Source organism: Branchiostoma belcheri, unplaced genomic scaffold (genome assembly GCF_001625305.1).
Source record: "Branchiostoma belcheri isolate BF01 breed outbred unplaced genomic scaffold, Haploidv18h27 scaffold2, whole genome shotgun sequence".
In the NCBI taxonomy this organism is placed as follows: Eukaryota; Metazoa; Chordata; class Leptocardii; order Amphioxiformes; family Branchiostomatidae; genus Branchiostoma; species Branchiostoma belcheri.
Genome location: NW_017803490.1, coordinates 7,873,588 through 7,892,415, shown reverse-complemented (window position 1 = coordinate 7,892,415; position 18,828 = coordinate 7,873,588). Strand labels below are relative to the sequence as shown.

Genomic DNA, 18,828 nt, shown 5'->3' with positions numbered 1-18,828 from the left:
GTTCAACAGGTTAGAGAGCTGGAAAAACTATGCAATAGAATTATATATAAATACAAAATAAATGACCCATTATACATGGGGATATTTACAAGGAAGTTTCGTTATTTTCACGCTCAAGTTTAACAGGTTCGAGAGCTGGAAAAAAACTATGTAATAGCATTATATATTTTCAAAATAAATTTCCATTACATAACTATGTAGAAGTGAAGTGTCGGGCAATGGAGCAGAAAAAAAAAGCCGTCTGATTATGACGTAGCCCCTTCCCGCGCCGTCTGAGGAAATACAAGAAGATGAATCACTTTTTCACACACGACGACAAAGAATTTCCCGCCAACACAAAAGAAAACGAGCCTCTACTTTTCTTGTGGGAAATTCTACAATCGGCCCGATTAGAACCAAAGTGCAACATTGTCGTCTGATCGTCTGATAAATAATGAATTTGCTCAGAGGGAGGGGGGGGGCGGACTCAATGGTATTATGTAGATTCCCAAGGTGACGAGCGGGTGTGTCAGGTTCTAGTAGAAGAGTCAAATGTCGTCCGATAAAATTTCAGACGGCAGTATTCTAGTATTTTAGTACTGACAGAACCATCATCACTCTAAGAGGGGGGGCATGACTGTGCCTTCTCTGACAAACTTCATTTCATAATTCAGTATAACGTTCTACTGTCTGAGCGGCTTTTATACCAGTAAAACTACTTAAAATTCTATTTGCCAATTGGTGTGTTGAATAATCAGAAATTAAGAACGACAGATTCACTTTATACTTTTCTAATTATTACACACACAGCCGTGCAATTAGCGAACTTTATTTGGGGAAGGGGGCGGGATTCAAGATGGTAACGGAAAAAATATGATGTGTGTATCAGTCAAAAAAAAAATAGGAAATAACCGTGAGAATTTTTCCCGATGATACTATGACCCAAACGCCAGCCTTCATCGATCACAAAATCAGACGACAGGCAAAAATTGGCGCCTCAGACAATTTCTTTATCATATTTTCATATTCATCAACCTATAAAAGGATTGCTTCGGTCCCGCACGGCTCTCATACAAGCCTCATTGTCTGTGTCACGATCCTAGAACAACCTTCTAACTGGATTTCAGGATTAAAACACCAGAAAGTGTTGGTATCAAATTAACTATTGACACAATTCTTTATCGTTGTTATTGTTTTGGATGAGTCTCTAGTTGCTCGTCGGTTAGGTCTCACTTGCAGATCGTGTCATGAATATGTTAAACAAAGTTTGTTCAGTAAGATTTGAATTAGTCATCATTTGTGGACCACCCCTACTTACAATACTCAGTCATTGTTTTAACTGTTCTTTTCTCATTCATTCTGTGTTTAGAGAAGTCTGTATAGGGGGTAGTGGGGTACCTGTTATAGTAGGTATTATATTAGGCAATACGTAACGTATATGTGGATAGCCTCTACCAGGCTTCGGGAGGCGGCTGGAAAGAGTAGAAATCGGCCAAATAGCGAGATAGCATGCTAGGGGAGTTTGTCTGCTGGAGACAACAGTTTACCGCTCCCCCGGCATGCTATTTCTCTATTTGGCCGATTTCTACTCTTTCCTCTTTCCAGCCGCTTCCCGAAGCCTGGTAGAGGCTAATATGTGGACCTTGCAATGGCCTGGGGTGTAGGCTAGTTTGAGCATGCTCAGTAGGAGTCTTACAGCCCTGCTCCGTCCTTCGTCTTACTACCGGGTTACTACTGTAAATTTTCACATTTTTGCGTCACTTTTTAAAAAGTATTTTTGCTACAAGGTTGCCTATTAATATCTGAGTACTATCTCGGTTGTATCGTTTTCTACTCAGCTGCGTTTGTAATCGTGAGAGGATATTTTGTGAAAGCGAGAATCGTGAATATACTTTAGCAACAGCTGAGTGCTGTCTACAGTCTGAAGGCGGTCTACCGTGAAAAATTGACGACGTGAATGTAAAGGGAGGTACGGTAGGGAGTCACGTGACCGCTGCTGTAGTAGACATATGTCAAGTATAGGTCGGGTGTACATAGACTAGGGAGAGTCGCGCCACGGAGAGGGTACACTTGTGTGTATATATGGGCATCACATCTTTCTGACGTTTTCGCTCTACCATGAATTCCTTACCAACTTGGATAACAACAGTCCTAATTCTGGCCCTGCTCACGGATACTATCGTCATGGGACTCAGCGTCAAGGTACGTCGGTACACGGGTTCGATTCTCTTTTTTTTTAAACACACACAGACGTATTTAAACATTGCTTGCTTGTTTTAGTCGATGGTCTGCGTCGCGGCGCTGGGTAGGCATGTTGCGTTTGGCGATGTTTATTGATAAAAAGTCGGCTACAACTAGAGCAACTGGTCTTGGTTTATATACTAAAGTATGCAGCAGCGCTTCCCATGTGTAGAATCCTTTTTGTTGGACGGACGAAGGCAGAGAAAAATAGCACAGCATGGAGTAACAATGGTGCACCCGGGGTCGGTTGAAGCGGGAGCGTACTGTACAGTATTTATTTCGATCCGGTAGGGCTGGGTTTGAACTCTGGTGTCGCCGCGCGGACAGGAAGGCCCGAAAAAGGAGATGTCCCCCCGGGCTTGTTCGCGTGTTGCGGCCGACGTGACACGACCGGGCGTCCCCTGTGTCAACACCCCTTGACAAGATATTATCCCCTAAAAAAAGTCCAGAAAATCCTACAAAAGAATCTGAGAGAAACCGTAGTACGCTAAGGAGTGCTAACGTAGGGTCGCTGTCAGGAATCGGTGGTGTGACACTGAGAAATTGGAACATTTAAGTTATGTGACAGGAGCGCAGCGTTACGGAAGGGCCTTCGGGGGAAGGCATGCTCTGCTACCGTCCGTCGCTCGCGGGTCCACGCGCTTGGTGTTACGTTCTCCGGTGAGACGTTAGAGATTGAGTTCCCGTTTAGCGAAATGCCTGCATAATCCCCTAGTTTCTGTCAGAGGTAATTAGCACGAATATCACCCCTTCTTCTTTTTCTTTGTTTCGCAGGAGAGACGAGATACGCGGAATAATGAAGTGGTGAAAAGTGTCGTCAAAAGAGGATTTTGGAGCTCGGTAAGTGAGATTCCCTAGTCTCCACCAGACTCCTTTTGCGGGCTGAATAAATCGTAGAAATCGGTCTAAAATGGGTCAATTGGATCCTCGATGGCCGGCTACCTTCTCTGGCCTATTAATACCCTTTTTAGACCGATTTCGACGATTTACTTATTCAGCCTGCAAAAGGAGTCTGGTGGAGACTAGTAGTATTATGCAAACTCCGCATAATTCCGAAGAACCTTTATAGTCACATATGCGTAAGGGGATTTGGTACCCGAAGCGGGGGGAAGCTTTTTAAAGCGAGCCGACGTTTTGTACAGACACGGCTGATTTCCATGAGTGATCCCCGGAACGAATCCGGGCGACCCCGATGCAAACTACCGCAGAGAGAGAAGCTCTCTTCCCTCTAGCCTCTACCAGGCTTCGGGAGGCGGTTGGAAAAGAGTAGAAACTGTCCAAATAGACAGATAACATCCCAGTGGAGTTGGTCAGCAAGAGAGTACAGTTTACCGCACCCGAACTGTGTTTAACTCTCTAGCAGACCAACAGCTCCCCTGGCATGTTATCTCTCTATTTACCCAATATTTACTCTTCTAGCCGCCTCCCCAAGCCTAGTAGAGGCTATCTTCACTCCTGAAAAACACGTCTGTCATCAAAAGTCGCCAGCGGCGACAGCACATTGTGCTACCGGTTTTATAACCATCGCAACGCTCTTAAGTATAGGTCTTTATACGCTAATGAAGAACCCATAAACGCCTCTTGTGTTAGATACAGCAGTTTTACACCAAAGCTTCCCTCAGGCTCGCTTTATTTACAATGATTTTACCTTTGTAGAATGCAGCACACAGGCTCTGAGGTCTCATAAGGAGAAGAATTATTGGTTTTGGCAGTCTCTGGCTGCAGGTTTGCCTGGGTTAATCGTATAATAGGAACAGACGGGCTTGTAAACTTTGTGTCTCTTCTATTTACACTCTTCCGGGCTAATTTTGGATACGTGTAAAACGTGAACTATCAAGTAGATGTTGGAGTGATAGATCGTAACGTTTTCTGTCTGTCGGCTTGTCTGACAAGCATCTACTAGGCAAGCAGATCTTTTGGTGGGGTTATAATGTATTAAATTGGCCAGGTTGTATCCATACAGACTGGCCAATTTGATACTGTCTTACCCCCACCTAAAGATCTGCTTGGAGATTAGGCCTTCCTGACTGAGGGGGTTGGGATGGCAGAATTCGGTAAAAATAAGGCCTGACTGGCCAGGGAAGTGGGTCTTCTATTAGGATTTCATAGCTACGGAGGCAAATGAACTCTATCCCTATCATATGGTACATTTGCTACATATTGGCTACATATATATATATATAGTACTTGGCTACATTTGGTACATTTACTACATCTTGGCTATATACAGTATTTGGCTACATTTACTGTTTTGAACCTGTGTTTTCAACTCATAGAAAAAGCCTGGCAGTCACTTGAAAATTGTTTCACCCCCTAACATCTGCTTGGTTATTATCGAGCTCCCATGCCCAGACAGACACGGGACGGTGGAAAGAAATGATGCAAATCGTGAAATTGTTTTGCCAGACTGTCCGTATCTGCGTGCCATATCTACAACACCCCCTGCGTATAGGACTCCTATGGTGAGGTTCAGAGACCCTAGCTTGGTGATATTTTCGTATCGGCACCACATATGTAGCCTCCGTTATGCCAAAAACTGGGGGGTTTGGGGGTCTTCAGGGTCTTTGGGAGCTTTTATTTGTTATATACTTTCTGATTGCATATAGACAACATAGCCGGCCTGGTTGAATTACCCCCGTTAGAACTGGGCTAATCAGAAAACAGCCGAAGACCACCGAACCCCCAGTTCTATAAGCCTGCTACGGAGGCTAATCAGAAAACAGCCGAAGACCACCAAACCCCCAGTTCTATAAGCCTGCTACGGAGGCTAATCAGAAAACAGCCGAAGACCACCAAACCCCCAGTTCTATAAGTTCTATAAGTTCTACGGAGGCTTGCTTCGGACGCTAGCTTCCTACCGAGAAGCTCCATGGAAGTTCAGAGACCCTCACAAGCGATATTTTCGTATCCGCACCCCATATGGTCATCTGTACGCTGTAAACATCTTCATTGGATTATCTGTGTATCTGTTAGCTGGTATATACTCCACGTGCTGACAGGTCGGCATTTTCTAAGTAGAGCTATGTGTGTGGATCGGGGGAAAATTCATTTCAGTTTAATTTATATCTTCCGGTGGTGGAGTATTATGGTACAACTCTGGAGGCGTTGGAAGAGGTATTTTGGTAATCTCACCGCAAGGCAATGTCCTTGGTAATCTCCAAGCAGATCATACGGTGGCCAGGCAGTATCCATTGATTTGGCCAGAGGAGTGGCAATTGATACTGTCTGGCTAATGGATACTGCCTGGCCAATTTGAGCCAATTTGATGCTCTCTTTTGCGGCCACCGAAAGATCTGCTTGGAGATTAATATATTGGCAGTCTTCAATCAGGGGTTTTGGTTGAGAAGATTATGGCCTTTCTATCTTTTCCTGAGTATTATACTTGATTGTTAAAGCAATTAGCCTTCGGGCATGATTTTGCGAATAAAGTTTCTATCATATGCCCCCATTTCATGTCACTGGTGGAGAGTAGCGGTGGAAAACGGTAAATGTATAATAGAAAGCTTCTCTCCACCAACCTCTGCTTGGAGAGTAGTATTTGGGACCCTCCCCGTCCATATGCCAGCTTACGTTTCTCTGTGGTTAAGAACGTGTCATTTGGAGCGACCGGTGCGTATGGTTCGGTTTACCGCCGGCTGAAAGACGCACAGAAAAGCTACACCAAACCCCCGCAGAGAACAATTTGCTTCTGTTTCCCCACAACCTACAAAAAAACGCAACGTTTCAGGATGCTGGCATTTTTGTAGTCTCCATCAGACTCCTTTTTCAGGCTGAATAAATCGTAGAAATGGGACTAAAAAGGGGATATAATTGGCCAGAGGAGTTTTCCGGCCAATTACTAGTACGATCCCCTTTTTAGGCCGATTTCTACGATTTATTCAGCCTGCAAAAGGAGTCTGGTGGAGACTAGTACTAGTAGTATTTTTCTCGGACCAGTCTAGACTTATCTACTCATGACTGAGTCATAATCACGGGTTTCCTAACTCGCAGACAAGCTTGTTCTTCTCCAAATTACAGAGCATGACTAAACGACAGCCACAGGAAACCGAGTGTTTGTGACACCACATTCTACAGCTAAAACGGCAACATGTTTCGCGAAATGGGCTCGAGGGGAAAGTCTTAAAGATAGTATCAGCTCTTAAGAATATGCCAGTGTGTGTGTGTGTGCTTCTTTAATAGGTGACAGAAGGAAACACACCGGTTGCCAAGATATTATAGCTTGCGGCTACGCAAAGGTGAACAGATCAGAATGGTGTAAGGCCGCCCGCATCGTAACCACAAGATCGCCTAACCGGGGTCTCCACCAGACTTCTTTTGCAGGCTGAATAAATCGTAGAAATCGGCGAGAGAAGGTAGCCGGCCATCGACGATAAAATTGGCCTGTTTGATCGTCGATGGCCGGCTACCTTCTCTCGCCATTTAAGCCGATTTCTACGATTTATTCAGCCTGCAAAAGACGTCTGGTGGAGACTAGGTCTACATATTAGATATCATAAATCATATAAAGTTGTTTGTGGTTAGATTTCTCATAACCAAAACGGGAAATGCATAGCGTAATAATTAAGATCATTAAGGTTTGTGAGGGTTTTAGTAATGGGACGTAAACAAGCGATTTTTCCTCATTAATAGCTTGGATCAACAACCTGAATGCCCAAATTAGCTGTGAATAGCTTCACACTCAACTAGCCGGTAAAATAAACTACGTGCGAAAAGATTTTGTTCAAAGCAAAGGAACAAGTTGATTAAAAGCCGATAGATTTCCATCAAAACCCCATCGAGGTTTCCTGTAAACACCCAAGTGTTGGTCTAAATCCTTGACCCCAAATATTTCCCTTTCTACAGTACGCATCTCGGCACACACTGGGCTGTTTTGCTTGCTTTAGGCGAGGACAGGCCACCTCGCGCCCTGATAGTATCTTGTCTTTGTGTGTGCTTACGGTTGCTTACCCGTATATCCGAGTTGGATTTAAACAGTGAAAGACTGTCTCGGACTTGGAAAATTACTCTCGATAATAGGATTGAACCTCGCAAGCGCTTCAGGAAAAAGGGGGCGACTGAGGATAAAAGTGGCATTACGAGTGGGAACTTTAAATCTCAGACATCTCGTTGTGTGGTGAACCTTCGGTAGAACACGTCGTGCATGGGGAATGAGTAGGTTTGAATGGAGGGTGAGTTTTCTGCACTACTGGGTTGTAATTGTGTTTTTGTCGCTTGGAGGGCAAGAGGGGAGAGAAAGCCCTAAAGGGACTTTGTCGGGGGTGAAGCTTTTGTCGTTTTCATCGTGTGACAGCGTTTTGTACAAGCTCCCAATTTTGTAGTATGTAAAGCCTACATGTATTTCTTTTAATACATAAAGATTACATTCTATACGCGTACGTGAAGTTTTAGCTAGTAATTGCTACACATTTGAAGGTGAATGTGGCCGAAATGTGCTTATCACAAACAAAGATAGTCTTCCTCCTTCACATGAATTATCTGACATTCCTCTGGCATCTGTTAAAGTAGTCAAAGCTTTCCTGATATCTTTATCGTCCCGGGGAAAAGTGGACCGTAAAAAGGTACAGTGACTTCTCGGGGTGGGGTCGACCTGCTCCCGAAGGGTTACCAGGAGGGGTCCGGTAGGCACACACGGCCTCATACCTGGCGGACCGGCGAGAGATTTTTTTAATGAAGATTTACCACATTTGTGGAAGGATTGACATAGCAGGTGACTATCACCTCTTCAAGATGTCAAACCTGAGACCAGACTGTAAGGTTTGAACCACTCACACTGGGAAGGTCCCCTACTCTTTTCGATTAGTGCGGTGGGTTCTTTAACGTGCGTGGGGTGTGGCTCTCCCCAAACACGGGACCTCCTATCCGAGGGACGTCCCTAACCGAAGCTAGGTACTCATTTCCACCTGAGTGAAGTGAGGAAAGTCGTGTAAAGCGCCTTTCCCAAGAGCACAAGATCGGTGACACCGGGCAGGATTCGAACCCGGGACCTCTTGGGCCTGGGCCGAACACGCTACCGCTACGCCCCACGAAATGGTACAGATTGACACCTGTTTTAACTGTAAACAGGTCGGAATGCATTAGCGCAGACCGCTTCATCTTAAAGCGGAAATTCGTACCAGAAGGCGGATAAAAGTCATGCGGAGTAGGGAGGGTTTGAACACCGAAGGACTCTTAGTAGGGGGCCGCTGACATGGTCTAGAACAAATTATTCCACTTAGAGGGATATTGCTTGATAGAGTGTGTCACACATGATATTATATCCTGATATGCAATGATCCTTGCATAATTTGTAGATATATAGAAACCATCACCCCCTACACAGTACGTGTATATAGTCGCATCCCACTCTACATTACATAGTGTTTTAGTACCTACATGTAAAATCTTAAAATTAGAAATGTACATACGTTGTATCTTTAATTTTGATTGTTGTTACAGTTACATGTTACAATTATAATGTTGGTAGGGGCACTTGTTCTTCGCCAGAATTTCGATGCCTTATTGTTATTTATAGTTTCTGATAGAGTTTAACCTCTCCCCTCCTCCCCCCCCACCACTCATCTTCTTGCTAGTAACCCTGAATACTGGAACGTTTTCCTCCCAAAGTCAAAGCCGGGTCAGGCCGTGAACTATCGCAGAGTGGAACTTGCTGTCACCAAGTACAGTAGGGGCATTGTCAATAGTTAGCTTTAAACAATGTTTAAGGCTAGATACGTCGATAAAGGTTAAGGCTAGATGTTTAAGTGTTAGGTGTGACAATTAGTTCGGTGTGATGTAGCCAGCTGCCACCGCGCTGCGTGCCTCCGAAGCTGGTGTACTACGCCACCTGGTTATGCCGAAGGCGGTTATACCGGCTATACGGACAGATTCTGGAACTTTTTCCTCCCAAAGTCAAAGCCGGGTCAGGCCGTGTTTACACGTGTGTTAGCCCAAACAGACGTGACCGGTTTGACCTGTGTCCCCGGGCCTATCTCACACCCCGCTGACCCGGCCTACCCTTGTGTAAACACCGCGTGTTTTAATCAAACACTAACGTTAAACGCCTTGGCGTATTTGTACACTAACATGATAGTCTTTTCGTCGCCTTTTAACTAGTTGGTGATCGCTGAGTGTGACCGTACAGCGGCAAAACCTGGATTTTTTATTCCAACATATAATCACCAGACGTAGTGACGGCACACTCAATTTTTTTCAACTTATATTAATGCCGCCACCAACACAGGGGACAAATACATGACAGGACGATACTCATTTTCACCAGAGCGAAGTGAGGAAAGTCGTGTAAAGTGCCTTTCCCAAGGGCACAAGATCGGTGACATGTCAGGACTCGAACCCGGGACCTCTTAGTTCCGAGTCGCGCACTCTGCCGCCACGCCACCCTAACCCACTTGGATTTGTGAAGCCCTTGGTTCTTTTATAAGAGTAGCAGAAAGTGGCCAAGAAAATGACTAATTAATTCTTAAAGAGAGAAATTCCATACACAAACTTAAAATCAGCTTCTCTTAAGCTTAAAGTTTAAGTTTTACCGTTCTACCTTTGAGAAATCGAAACGTTCGTCCTTTCATAGCGGACTCTGTATATACAGGAATGTAATTACAAGTGACTCCAGTCATCAATATAAACTTATATAGTACATAAACTACGTAACCAAATCTTCATATGCGTCAAAGAAACCAAGATATATCTTGGCGTCTTGTTAGAACACTTAGTCTGGGTATATATCTTAGGAGTAGGGCAAAGGCATGACAAGTCTTAGGAATCGCATTATCATGTTTAAGAATGTCCGAAGATGTTCCCAGGCGATATCAAACATCTAAATATTACGACACTTGCTTTAGTTTGAACTTGTAACTTGTATCCGGTTTCTATTCATATGCTCAACAGCTTCAATATGAATAGAAACCGGATATAATTTTTTTGAAAATGTTAAAGACAAATATAGCTAGACCATGTTGACGTGGATACGCTCAGCGTTAATTTCTTAGCTTCTAGGGTTATACTTGCCTCTTTCAGGCTTCAGTTTTGCCGCTGTACTCCTTTAGCGGACCAACTCCCCTGACATGTCCTCTGCCTATTTAGCAATTTCTACTCTTTCCAGCCACCTCTGAAGCCTGGTAGAGGCTAATGTTATACAGACAACGCCAAAATGACTCAACCGGGAAACCGTAGACTTCCTTAAACCCTTAACGTCTGTCTAAAATCGTGCCACGCATATTTCTTCACCCCTACAATTCCTCAAAGGTGGGAACTTATCATCACGTACTAATGCCAACAGACTTAGCGTTGTGTACAAAACAGAGGGTCCAGACCCGGGCGGTTTTCTGTCCCGCCTGGCCTGATGAGTTTTGTTTGTTTGTTTCGCATAACCGGCAAACCGTCTTTAGGCGTAACACACCAGTTTTGTACATGTGCGTACATGAACAAGCTGCGTAAGACCGGGCTGTGGTAAGGTTTGATGTTTTGAACCACTCACACCGGGAAGGTCCCCTACTCTTTTCGATAAGTGGGGTGTGGCTCTCCCCAAACACCTCCATTTAACATCCTATCCGAGGGACGTCCCTAACCAAAGCTAGGTACTCATTTCCACCTGTGAAGTGAGGAAAGGCTTCGGGAGCGGCAAACTGTTCTCTCCAACAGACCAACTCCCTTGGCATGCTTTCTCTCTATTTGGCCGATTTCTATTCTTTCCAGCCGCCTCCCGAAGCCTGGTAGAGGCTAGCCATTTTCGGCTATTTGTGACAGAAGCTTAATAGGCCATCAGTTTCTCTGTCTGTCCAACATTGCCTGAAGAAACAGTCACATTTTTCCGAAGCCTCCTACTTAAGCTATTCATCAAAGGTAATTAGTAATTACTAAGAAAAGCCTTTCCGTTGACTCAGAAAAAAGCCTGGTGCTTTCCCTGGTACCTCTGGTCTATAATTAACTGGAGTAAAAAGGTATTCTTACTTAATCTATATATAATAGTGTACTGTAGGTCTTGAAACCTTTGTGGTGAATTTATAAACAGTGAATATATACATAGTCAACATACTATATAGTACTACTATAACATAGCCAATATAGTACGTTGACATAGTCAATATAGTACAACTGTATTACAGAAATGGCTCTATAGCGAATTCTAAACAATGTGTAAATGTTATATTTTTATTCCTACTGTAAAACAAAACCCATGGGAACGTAAATGAAATTACAGTACTAAGACTACACAGTTCCAGATCTATTTACTTTGCCCATCCTTTGTAAAGTATAGCCAAGGGGCAAACCTTATTTGACAAGTAACTAACTCTGGTCTGTAATTACAAGGGATAAGAAGTCCTGCCCTTATTCAATCCGTATATGTTTGTATTGATATATACATTCGTACGTAGTTTCTGGAGTATTTACTTTACCCAGCCTTAGTAATTATATAGCCAAGGGGCAGACTTTTTTTCTTATCATCGAATGTTGTTGTTGTTGTTAGTCATCCTAGTCAGAGTACCCGGACATAGTATTTTTCGGCATTTCCTATAATGTCTAAGGTGTTTTCCCCTATCCTAAAACTAGTTTTAGACACATGCGGGTATTTGGTATTCCTGAAGGCAAAGTGTAAGACTTCACATTTTCAACTAAAGAATCAGCTAAATCAGTAAAGTACATTTTTTTACCTGTTTGTTGAGTGAAACTTTGGTTTAAGGATGTAGGCCAGGATTTAGTTCCGAAGGTCTTTGACCCAAATGACAAAACAAAACGAAACAAAACGTACTATAACATCCACCCCAGTTATTGTATATGTCACAGGTGTTTAAATTGCAATGGTTGGAATTTTAGCACATAACATGTACAACTACGGTGTCGGACTGTCTGTTTTAGAAATAAATTTAGTATGCAAGGGATAAAAATGCACAAAATCTAAATGTATAAAAAAAAAACATTGAAACTATTTTTGAATCGCCGTGTTTTCTCCCCATCTGTCAGCATATAATAGATGAACGATAGGAATGGCGCGCTAGGGATGACGGGAATTCTTGGCGGTTGGCGCTCGTAAGTGTAGAGATCAACTTTCAAAAAGCCATTAATTATGCGAACGTTAATTGGTGAAATGCAATGGCATCTAAAGCGCCTTGCTGGAATACCTTTAATCGGTGTTATACATGTGTTTAAAACGTATCCAAATCGACTCGTTTTATGAAGCAAAATTCCAGTATGAGATAGGTTTGTAGGAAGTATGCTATTATGACTGACACGTTATAATTATAACATTGGAAAACCATACCCTTAGCAGTGCACAAATTACATAGAAGTAGTGAGCAATTTAGGCAACTAGTTATCAGCATTTCTTCACCAGACCTACATGTATGACACGATTTCACCTTTATGGTATGATATTCTTCAATATCCACAAAACGCAGGGGACACAATTTTGTACTGTATTTAAATAACCCAACTTAACTCTTCATCGGATCTCCAAGCATATCTTTTGGTGGCTTCCAGAAGGTACCAAATAATTGGCCAGGCAAAAGTATCCATTTGTCAGATAGTTCTGGCGAAAAAAAAGATACCAGTACAAGAAAGAAAGGCTGAGAAAAATGCCTACAAAACGTCAAAATAGCAGAAACTTGAACTATTGCTTGGAGAGTAAACTCTTGGTACCAACTGTGCTAGATCTCGTCTGGTTAGTGTTAAAATGACAGCTAATCTCATTAAGGGCTACCCATACCCATTACGTCTGTCTCCACATAAAGCCACCTCTTAAGAAAAGTCGCTCAATGAGCTCTCAAGGGGCGTTATTTCGCACAGAAGTCAAGTAGGATAACGGCCATAATGACCACTTATGTACCATAATCACCACTTATAAACCACCAGGCCGCCATCTTGGATTTTCCGTTTTAAACCTCTTCCGGCTTAAAACGAATCCTCACATTTGTAGGCCGCCTATTCGGAAGATAAATGCAGTTCTTGTGGCATTGCTGACATTTTTTTTGGGTCCAGCAATTCCAGACCTCATGTAGAGGGTTAATACCGACAGTGACACTTCCGCCATTTTGGAAATTCTTGGCTAATATATGGCGTAATAACAGGTGCAACATCTTCTACCTGTACTTGTTTTCACGATTTGAATAAACAGTGTAAAAAATTAAAAAAAAAAAAAAAAAAAAAAAAAACAGGTGCAACAGAAGTGATGACGTGCAGAGATAATGAGCACAAATTGCTGTTGTGTAAACAAACCCGTGATAGGGTGACGATTACCAGGAAATTCACCGGTTGTAAGGCAGACCTACTCTCCAAGCAGAGGCTGATGGTGGAAGATCGTTTGCTTTTTATATATGAAAAAAGCAAATACATAGAGCTTTTTATATATAAGCATATATAAAAAGCAACGATCTTCCACCATCGACATCTGCTTGGAGAGTAAGGTAGACGTTCCTTAGAAACAACGACACATATTCAACAGTGTGTGCCCTAGCACTTGCTAGAGAAAATTAAAGAAATATACATTGCCATTGGGCTATTTCATTTCCAGAAGATTGTGAGAGACAGTAACAGTTTTTCCTGTTTTGGTTCCTCGCTATGACTTTAATCGTATAGTTGTACATCTTAGATTTGTAGTATAAACAATATACAATAATTTTGTAAGACAACTTTCTGATGTACGTATTTCTAGCAATATTGGGGCAAAGGAAAAAAAGTGATCTCGATCCAGTTGTAGCTCAGTGGAGAGCTAATCTTCCACTGGTCGTGACAAGAGTTTTTTTCAACTTATTTCTATGCCGCCACCAACGCAGACAATCGCACGAACGGGCAGCAGACATACTCATCTTTACCCGACTAAAGTGAGCAAAATTCGTGTTCCTTTCCCAAGGGCACAAGATCGGCATGTCAGGCCAGGATTCGAACTCGGGACCTCTTGGATCCGAGCCGAACGTTCTCTAAGCAGACCCCTTTCGGCGACAAGGCAGTAGCTATTAGCTAGAGGAGTTTGCAGGGTGGCAAATGGACGCTCCTCTGGCCAACTTATACTGCCTTGCCACCGTATGATCTGCTTGGACATTAGAACGTCCTGTCGTTACGCCACACGACCAAACTCTTCCGTATCTCATAATTTATCGCGTACAGGTCTTTAATTAGCATCCTGGGTTTCTTCCGCTGTTTGTGTTTCCCTGGTGTTTGTGTATGTGCGCAGCGCGCCGCGTCCCAGGAATGATACACATCCACACTAACCCAGATCCCAACGTTTGTACAGGTGAGAACGATTAAGGGCCGTTCTCAGGTGGAACCGGAAGAAGGGCGATCTGTAATGTCTTTGATATAGTTCATTTACTGTACGGGTAGATTCTCGTAATTGATAGATCACCAACTTGTCTTGTTTGTATTTATCTTGGTTTGACCCACCTTGTAATTATGCATATATTTTGTCAATGTGTTTTACACTCGTTGTATGTTTTGAGTAGAAGGTGTTATATAAGCAACTTGTGCTTTTTGCCCAATTCTAAATGCCCAATAAATATATGTGAATAAAAAAATGACGATCTTAAGAAACCCGTGACATAATTATTCCGTTACGAACCTTGCAAACTATTTCATACAAAGTTTGTTATGAATAGTAAAGTTCTTTAGTCACAACCATTTATTCTTCACGAGCCGACGTTTCGATGACCGTCTGTCATCTTCATCAGGGCAATTCTGACTGGTTTACTGTGGTTTAAAATCTGTTGTGGTTCTATAAATCTTCTGCGCGACTGAACATACGTAGTTATTGGTTTCTACTATACTAGGCTTCAACGGGTTTCTGCATAATAGTAGACTGGGTACCTTTGCCAGAGGAGTTACCTTGTATCTGGTCAAGGAAGTACCTGCATAGTTTCAAAGAAACGAGCACTCATATGGTCGGCTAATTCTGCTAAATAATCAAGTCTATTTGGCAGAATCTACAATTTTCCATCATCCCATTCGAGTGTTGTAGCGACTATGTAATTATAGCCAGTTATCAGTGTTTCAGAAAGAGCATGTCCACCAGATGTTACTGTTTAACGCAAAGTCACATACGGTATGAGATATCATTTTGTCCAAGATTTTCAGGAAGATCATTGAAAGGCCAACAATCTACAAGGACTTAGGACAACACAAGACAACTAGATGTTGCACGACATATCCAAGACTGCCAGAAACTGTCGCACGGCTGTCGTGAGCATGTCGTACGACGTTCAAAAGAGTTGAGCATACAACTTCAATATTGGCATATGAAACTGAATGACAGAGTACGTAGATGTACATGTTGTAAGAGACCCATCCAACACTTTGCTAATTTTAATGTTATAAAATACTTTCAAACATATTCCAAAAGCACATGGCGATCTATTCAAAACGTGGGAACGAACCTAAATCCAAGATAACATTATCTCCAAACTCAGCTGGATTAAAAGTCTCACGTAATTTGCCCAAATATTTTGATCCCAGTGCCGAAGATTCCCATGCATTCTTAGCACCTATTATCGTAAACACAAACAGAGTAATCTTCTATGGAAGACGAAAGAAAAAATTCCATATGCCTTAAACCCAAAACACACCTGTTGATCCAGACAGAAGAAAGATGTCTAGACTATGCATGATGTACAAAATAACTAATAAACTGGTGGACGTCCCAACTACTAAGTACCTAATACCAGCCTAGAAGAGAACAAGAAATAGCCATGCATTCAAGTACCAGAGTTATCAACCAAGGATTGAGGTGTTCAAGAATTCATTCTTTCCTAGAAGTATCGCAGAGTGGAACTCACTGTCACCAAGTACAGAAGGGGCATTGTCATTAGATAGCCTTAAACAATGTCTAGAGCTAGAAGTTCAAGGGTTAGGTGTAACAAGTCGATCGGTGTAATATAGCCAGCTGCCGCCTCGCCGCGTGCCTGCGAAGCTGGTGTGTTACGCCGAAAGGCGGTTATACCGGCTATACAGATACAGATCCAAATCTTAAGCCTCACCTGAATAGAAGATTTTAACGTTATCACGTACATTGTCTTACCGGGTACTTTGCTTAAGACCACCCAAATGTCCTTAAACCGTTCCATGGATATTTCCTAAACAGTTCTATGTATCCCGGTGCGACTTTACAAGTCTGACAAATGTTAGGAAGCCGACCGCGCGTGTTTTGGGATTAGACTTACCATAGTTTTGGAGTCGAACTGAATCGGAATGATTGTTAAAGGATGTAGACGTATTTGTACAAGATTTTTCACATTCATTAAGGACGTGGGAACTAGGCAAGAAGGTACAGGTAGGATAGGGAGAATGTTAAGAAGTAAATCCAGATTTGTTTGACACATATACACACCATATGAGTACGATAGACATCCCTACTTATTGTATATCCAGAACCGTACCTATCTAGCTCTATGACTGAATGGGTTAGGGTTAGGATAAGGGATAGTCTTCGCGTATCTGAGAACGTGCATGCCCGTAGCCAGGGGGGGTTCGGAAGAACCCCCCCACAAGGCTCAAAGGTCCACTTTTTGGTCCACTTTTTATGTAAAGGTCCACTTTTTGGTCCACATTTTATGTAAAGGTCCAAGTTTTTTCTTGAAAAGATGGACTGGAATCGTAGAAAAAACTGCTCTCTTTGTCATTGAATAAAAATTTATCTCTGATTTTCTCTTGGAAATCCTCTCAAAAATGCACGAAATGCCATTTTAGAAGGTTCATTTTTCAAAATTTTCCGGGGGAGCATGCCCCCGGACCCCCCTAGGAACCTCGCGCCTACGGCGCTCGAGGTCCACTCAAGCAGTGGGACGAACCCCCCCATTCAAAATCCTGGCTACGGGCATGACGTAGATTTGCCCCAGGTACAGTTCTGGATACCCGTGGACTATCAAAAACCATGCTTGAGCATGGTTCTGGATACAACACGGCTCTGGATACAACAGCATGCTTTCTTACATACTAATCACCAAGAAGATTTTTGGGTAGAAAATCATGTTTTTTGACAGCCAGTATCTTTAGAATTAGGGGCCGTCAGAAAAGATAATTAAGTTCAACCCAATATCCACAATCTTTTTATTTGTAAACAACCGAAAGCGAGCTTCGGCCAATTATTTATTTGCATACGTCCGTTTCGTCTCTTTCTTTGTGTTTTCTTTTATTCTAGTTCTTCTCTTTTGTTTTGGCAAACAGAAAGAAAGAAAACACAGACCAGCTGCATACCGCCCCGGTCGCGCGCATACATTATATATGTAAGGACACCACTGGGTCTTTAACGACCCGTAAAGCTTAAGAACGTGTACGAGTCCGCCCCTTTGGAGCCCCATTTTTCTTTGTAGACATGCATGTGCTTGTGTTGTGGAATTTCCATGGTAACGGGGTCTATAGCCATGTTTCTGTCATATTTTCCTCTTATACAGGTTTACGCATCTCAAGCACTGAATGTTGGTATAGAATTATCAGTAGAACCTGTTAGTTTAAAATTGCTGGACGGAGAAGGCTTTTGCTTCAAACCAAAAGAATACCACACAGCAATTAAGATAAGTCAAGTACTTTTGATTCGTTTTTAACACAAGCTCCGTACAGACATATATTCTTAGCACTACATGCAGACTTTTTAAAGATAGAAATGAAAATCTCCCATTGATTGTAATTATGACTTTATCAGTGACAAAGCTGTTTGTTTGATAACTCGCGAACTGTCCACACATGAATTTGATGTCAGTACCCCCCCCCCCCTGTGTACCTTCTGAGATCTTAATGAGCAGCTCATTAACTTTGGAACGACGGAATGACGCCTGTTTCTGTCATCACTACAAGAGGCCCACTTGCCTTTACAGATGTTCCATGCCTCAGGGACAATCGGTTGATGTATGTCCTTGGTCTACGTGAATGCTGTTGATTGTTCTCGTCTTTCAAAATGGCCGCCCTTGATTCTGACCTTTAATGACCTTGCCCGCCCACAGGTCGTTCAAGATGGCGGCTGTCAGCAGGTGGCTGTTCGATGACTTTTGCGATGTTTTTACACGAGGAGGACTCAAAACCATGACCAATTACCGATATATCTAAATCCTCCTGTATATCGTAAACGAAATAGGAAGCTTAATGTTTTATCTGCATCATTAAATAGGGGGGAAAACGAGCATTTTTCCTCTTTTACCGAGTCTGTAATTAAGAAACTTCGAATGTCGGTCCTCTGAACTAGTTTATGGAGAACTAGTTCTATTACGATATTGTTGCTTTCTCTTTAAGCCCATTTATTTCCTTTTCATTGCAATCCTTTTTAAAGTTACTAGTTTGTCTTCAACACAAAAGGCTTTCCTTTGAAGAAAGCACAATAATGCTTTGCCTTTGTGACATTTCTTGTCCACATGGTTAATTGGTAATCTTCAAGCAGATTCTGCAATATAGTGCAAGATAGTAGCATCCAACCAAGTGTTATCTTCTATTCAGCAAACTTCTACACTTTTCAGCCATTTCTGAAGCCTGGTAGAGCTAGGCTACATCCGAACACAAATTGCCAAAGATCAACTTTTTACCTCGCATCTTCTGCCAGCTAGCCTGGGTACCATCCTATTTGTATGCCGGGACTCCCATACCCCTAGCCTGGTTACCAAACCTATTATAGCTCCCGAGTCCTACATCTTGCGGAGAGGATGT

At 42.6% G+C, this 18,828-nt stretch overlaps 1 protein-coding gene across 1 annotated transcript in view; it reads left to right on the top strand.

The window, feature by feature from the left end:
• The first annotated feature begins 1,985 nt into the window (after positions 1-1,985).
• The window catches only part of LOC109468901, a 25,229-nt gene continuing 8,386 nt past the window's right edge, over positions 1,986-18,828 (top strand). Inside the window, exons 1-2 of the mRNA XM_019767280.1 lie at positions 1,986-2,181; positions 2,995-3,060. Coding sequence (XP_019622839.1) covers positions 2,098-2,181; positions 2,995-3,060 — 150 coding nt within the window. The 5' untranslated portion in view covers positions 1,986-2,097. The remainder of the gene's footprint in view (positions 2,182-2,994; positions 3,061-18,828) is intronic.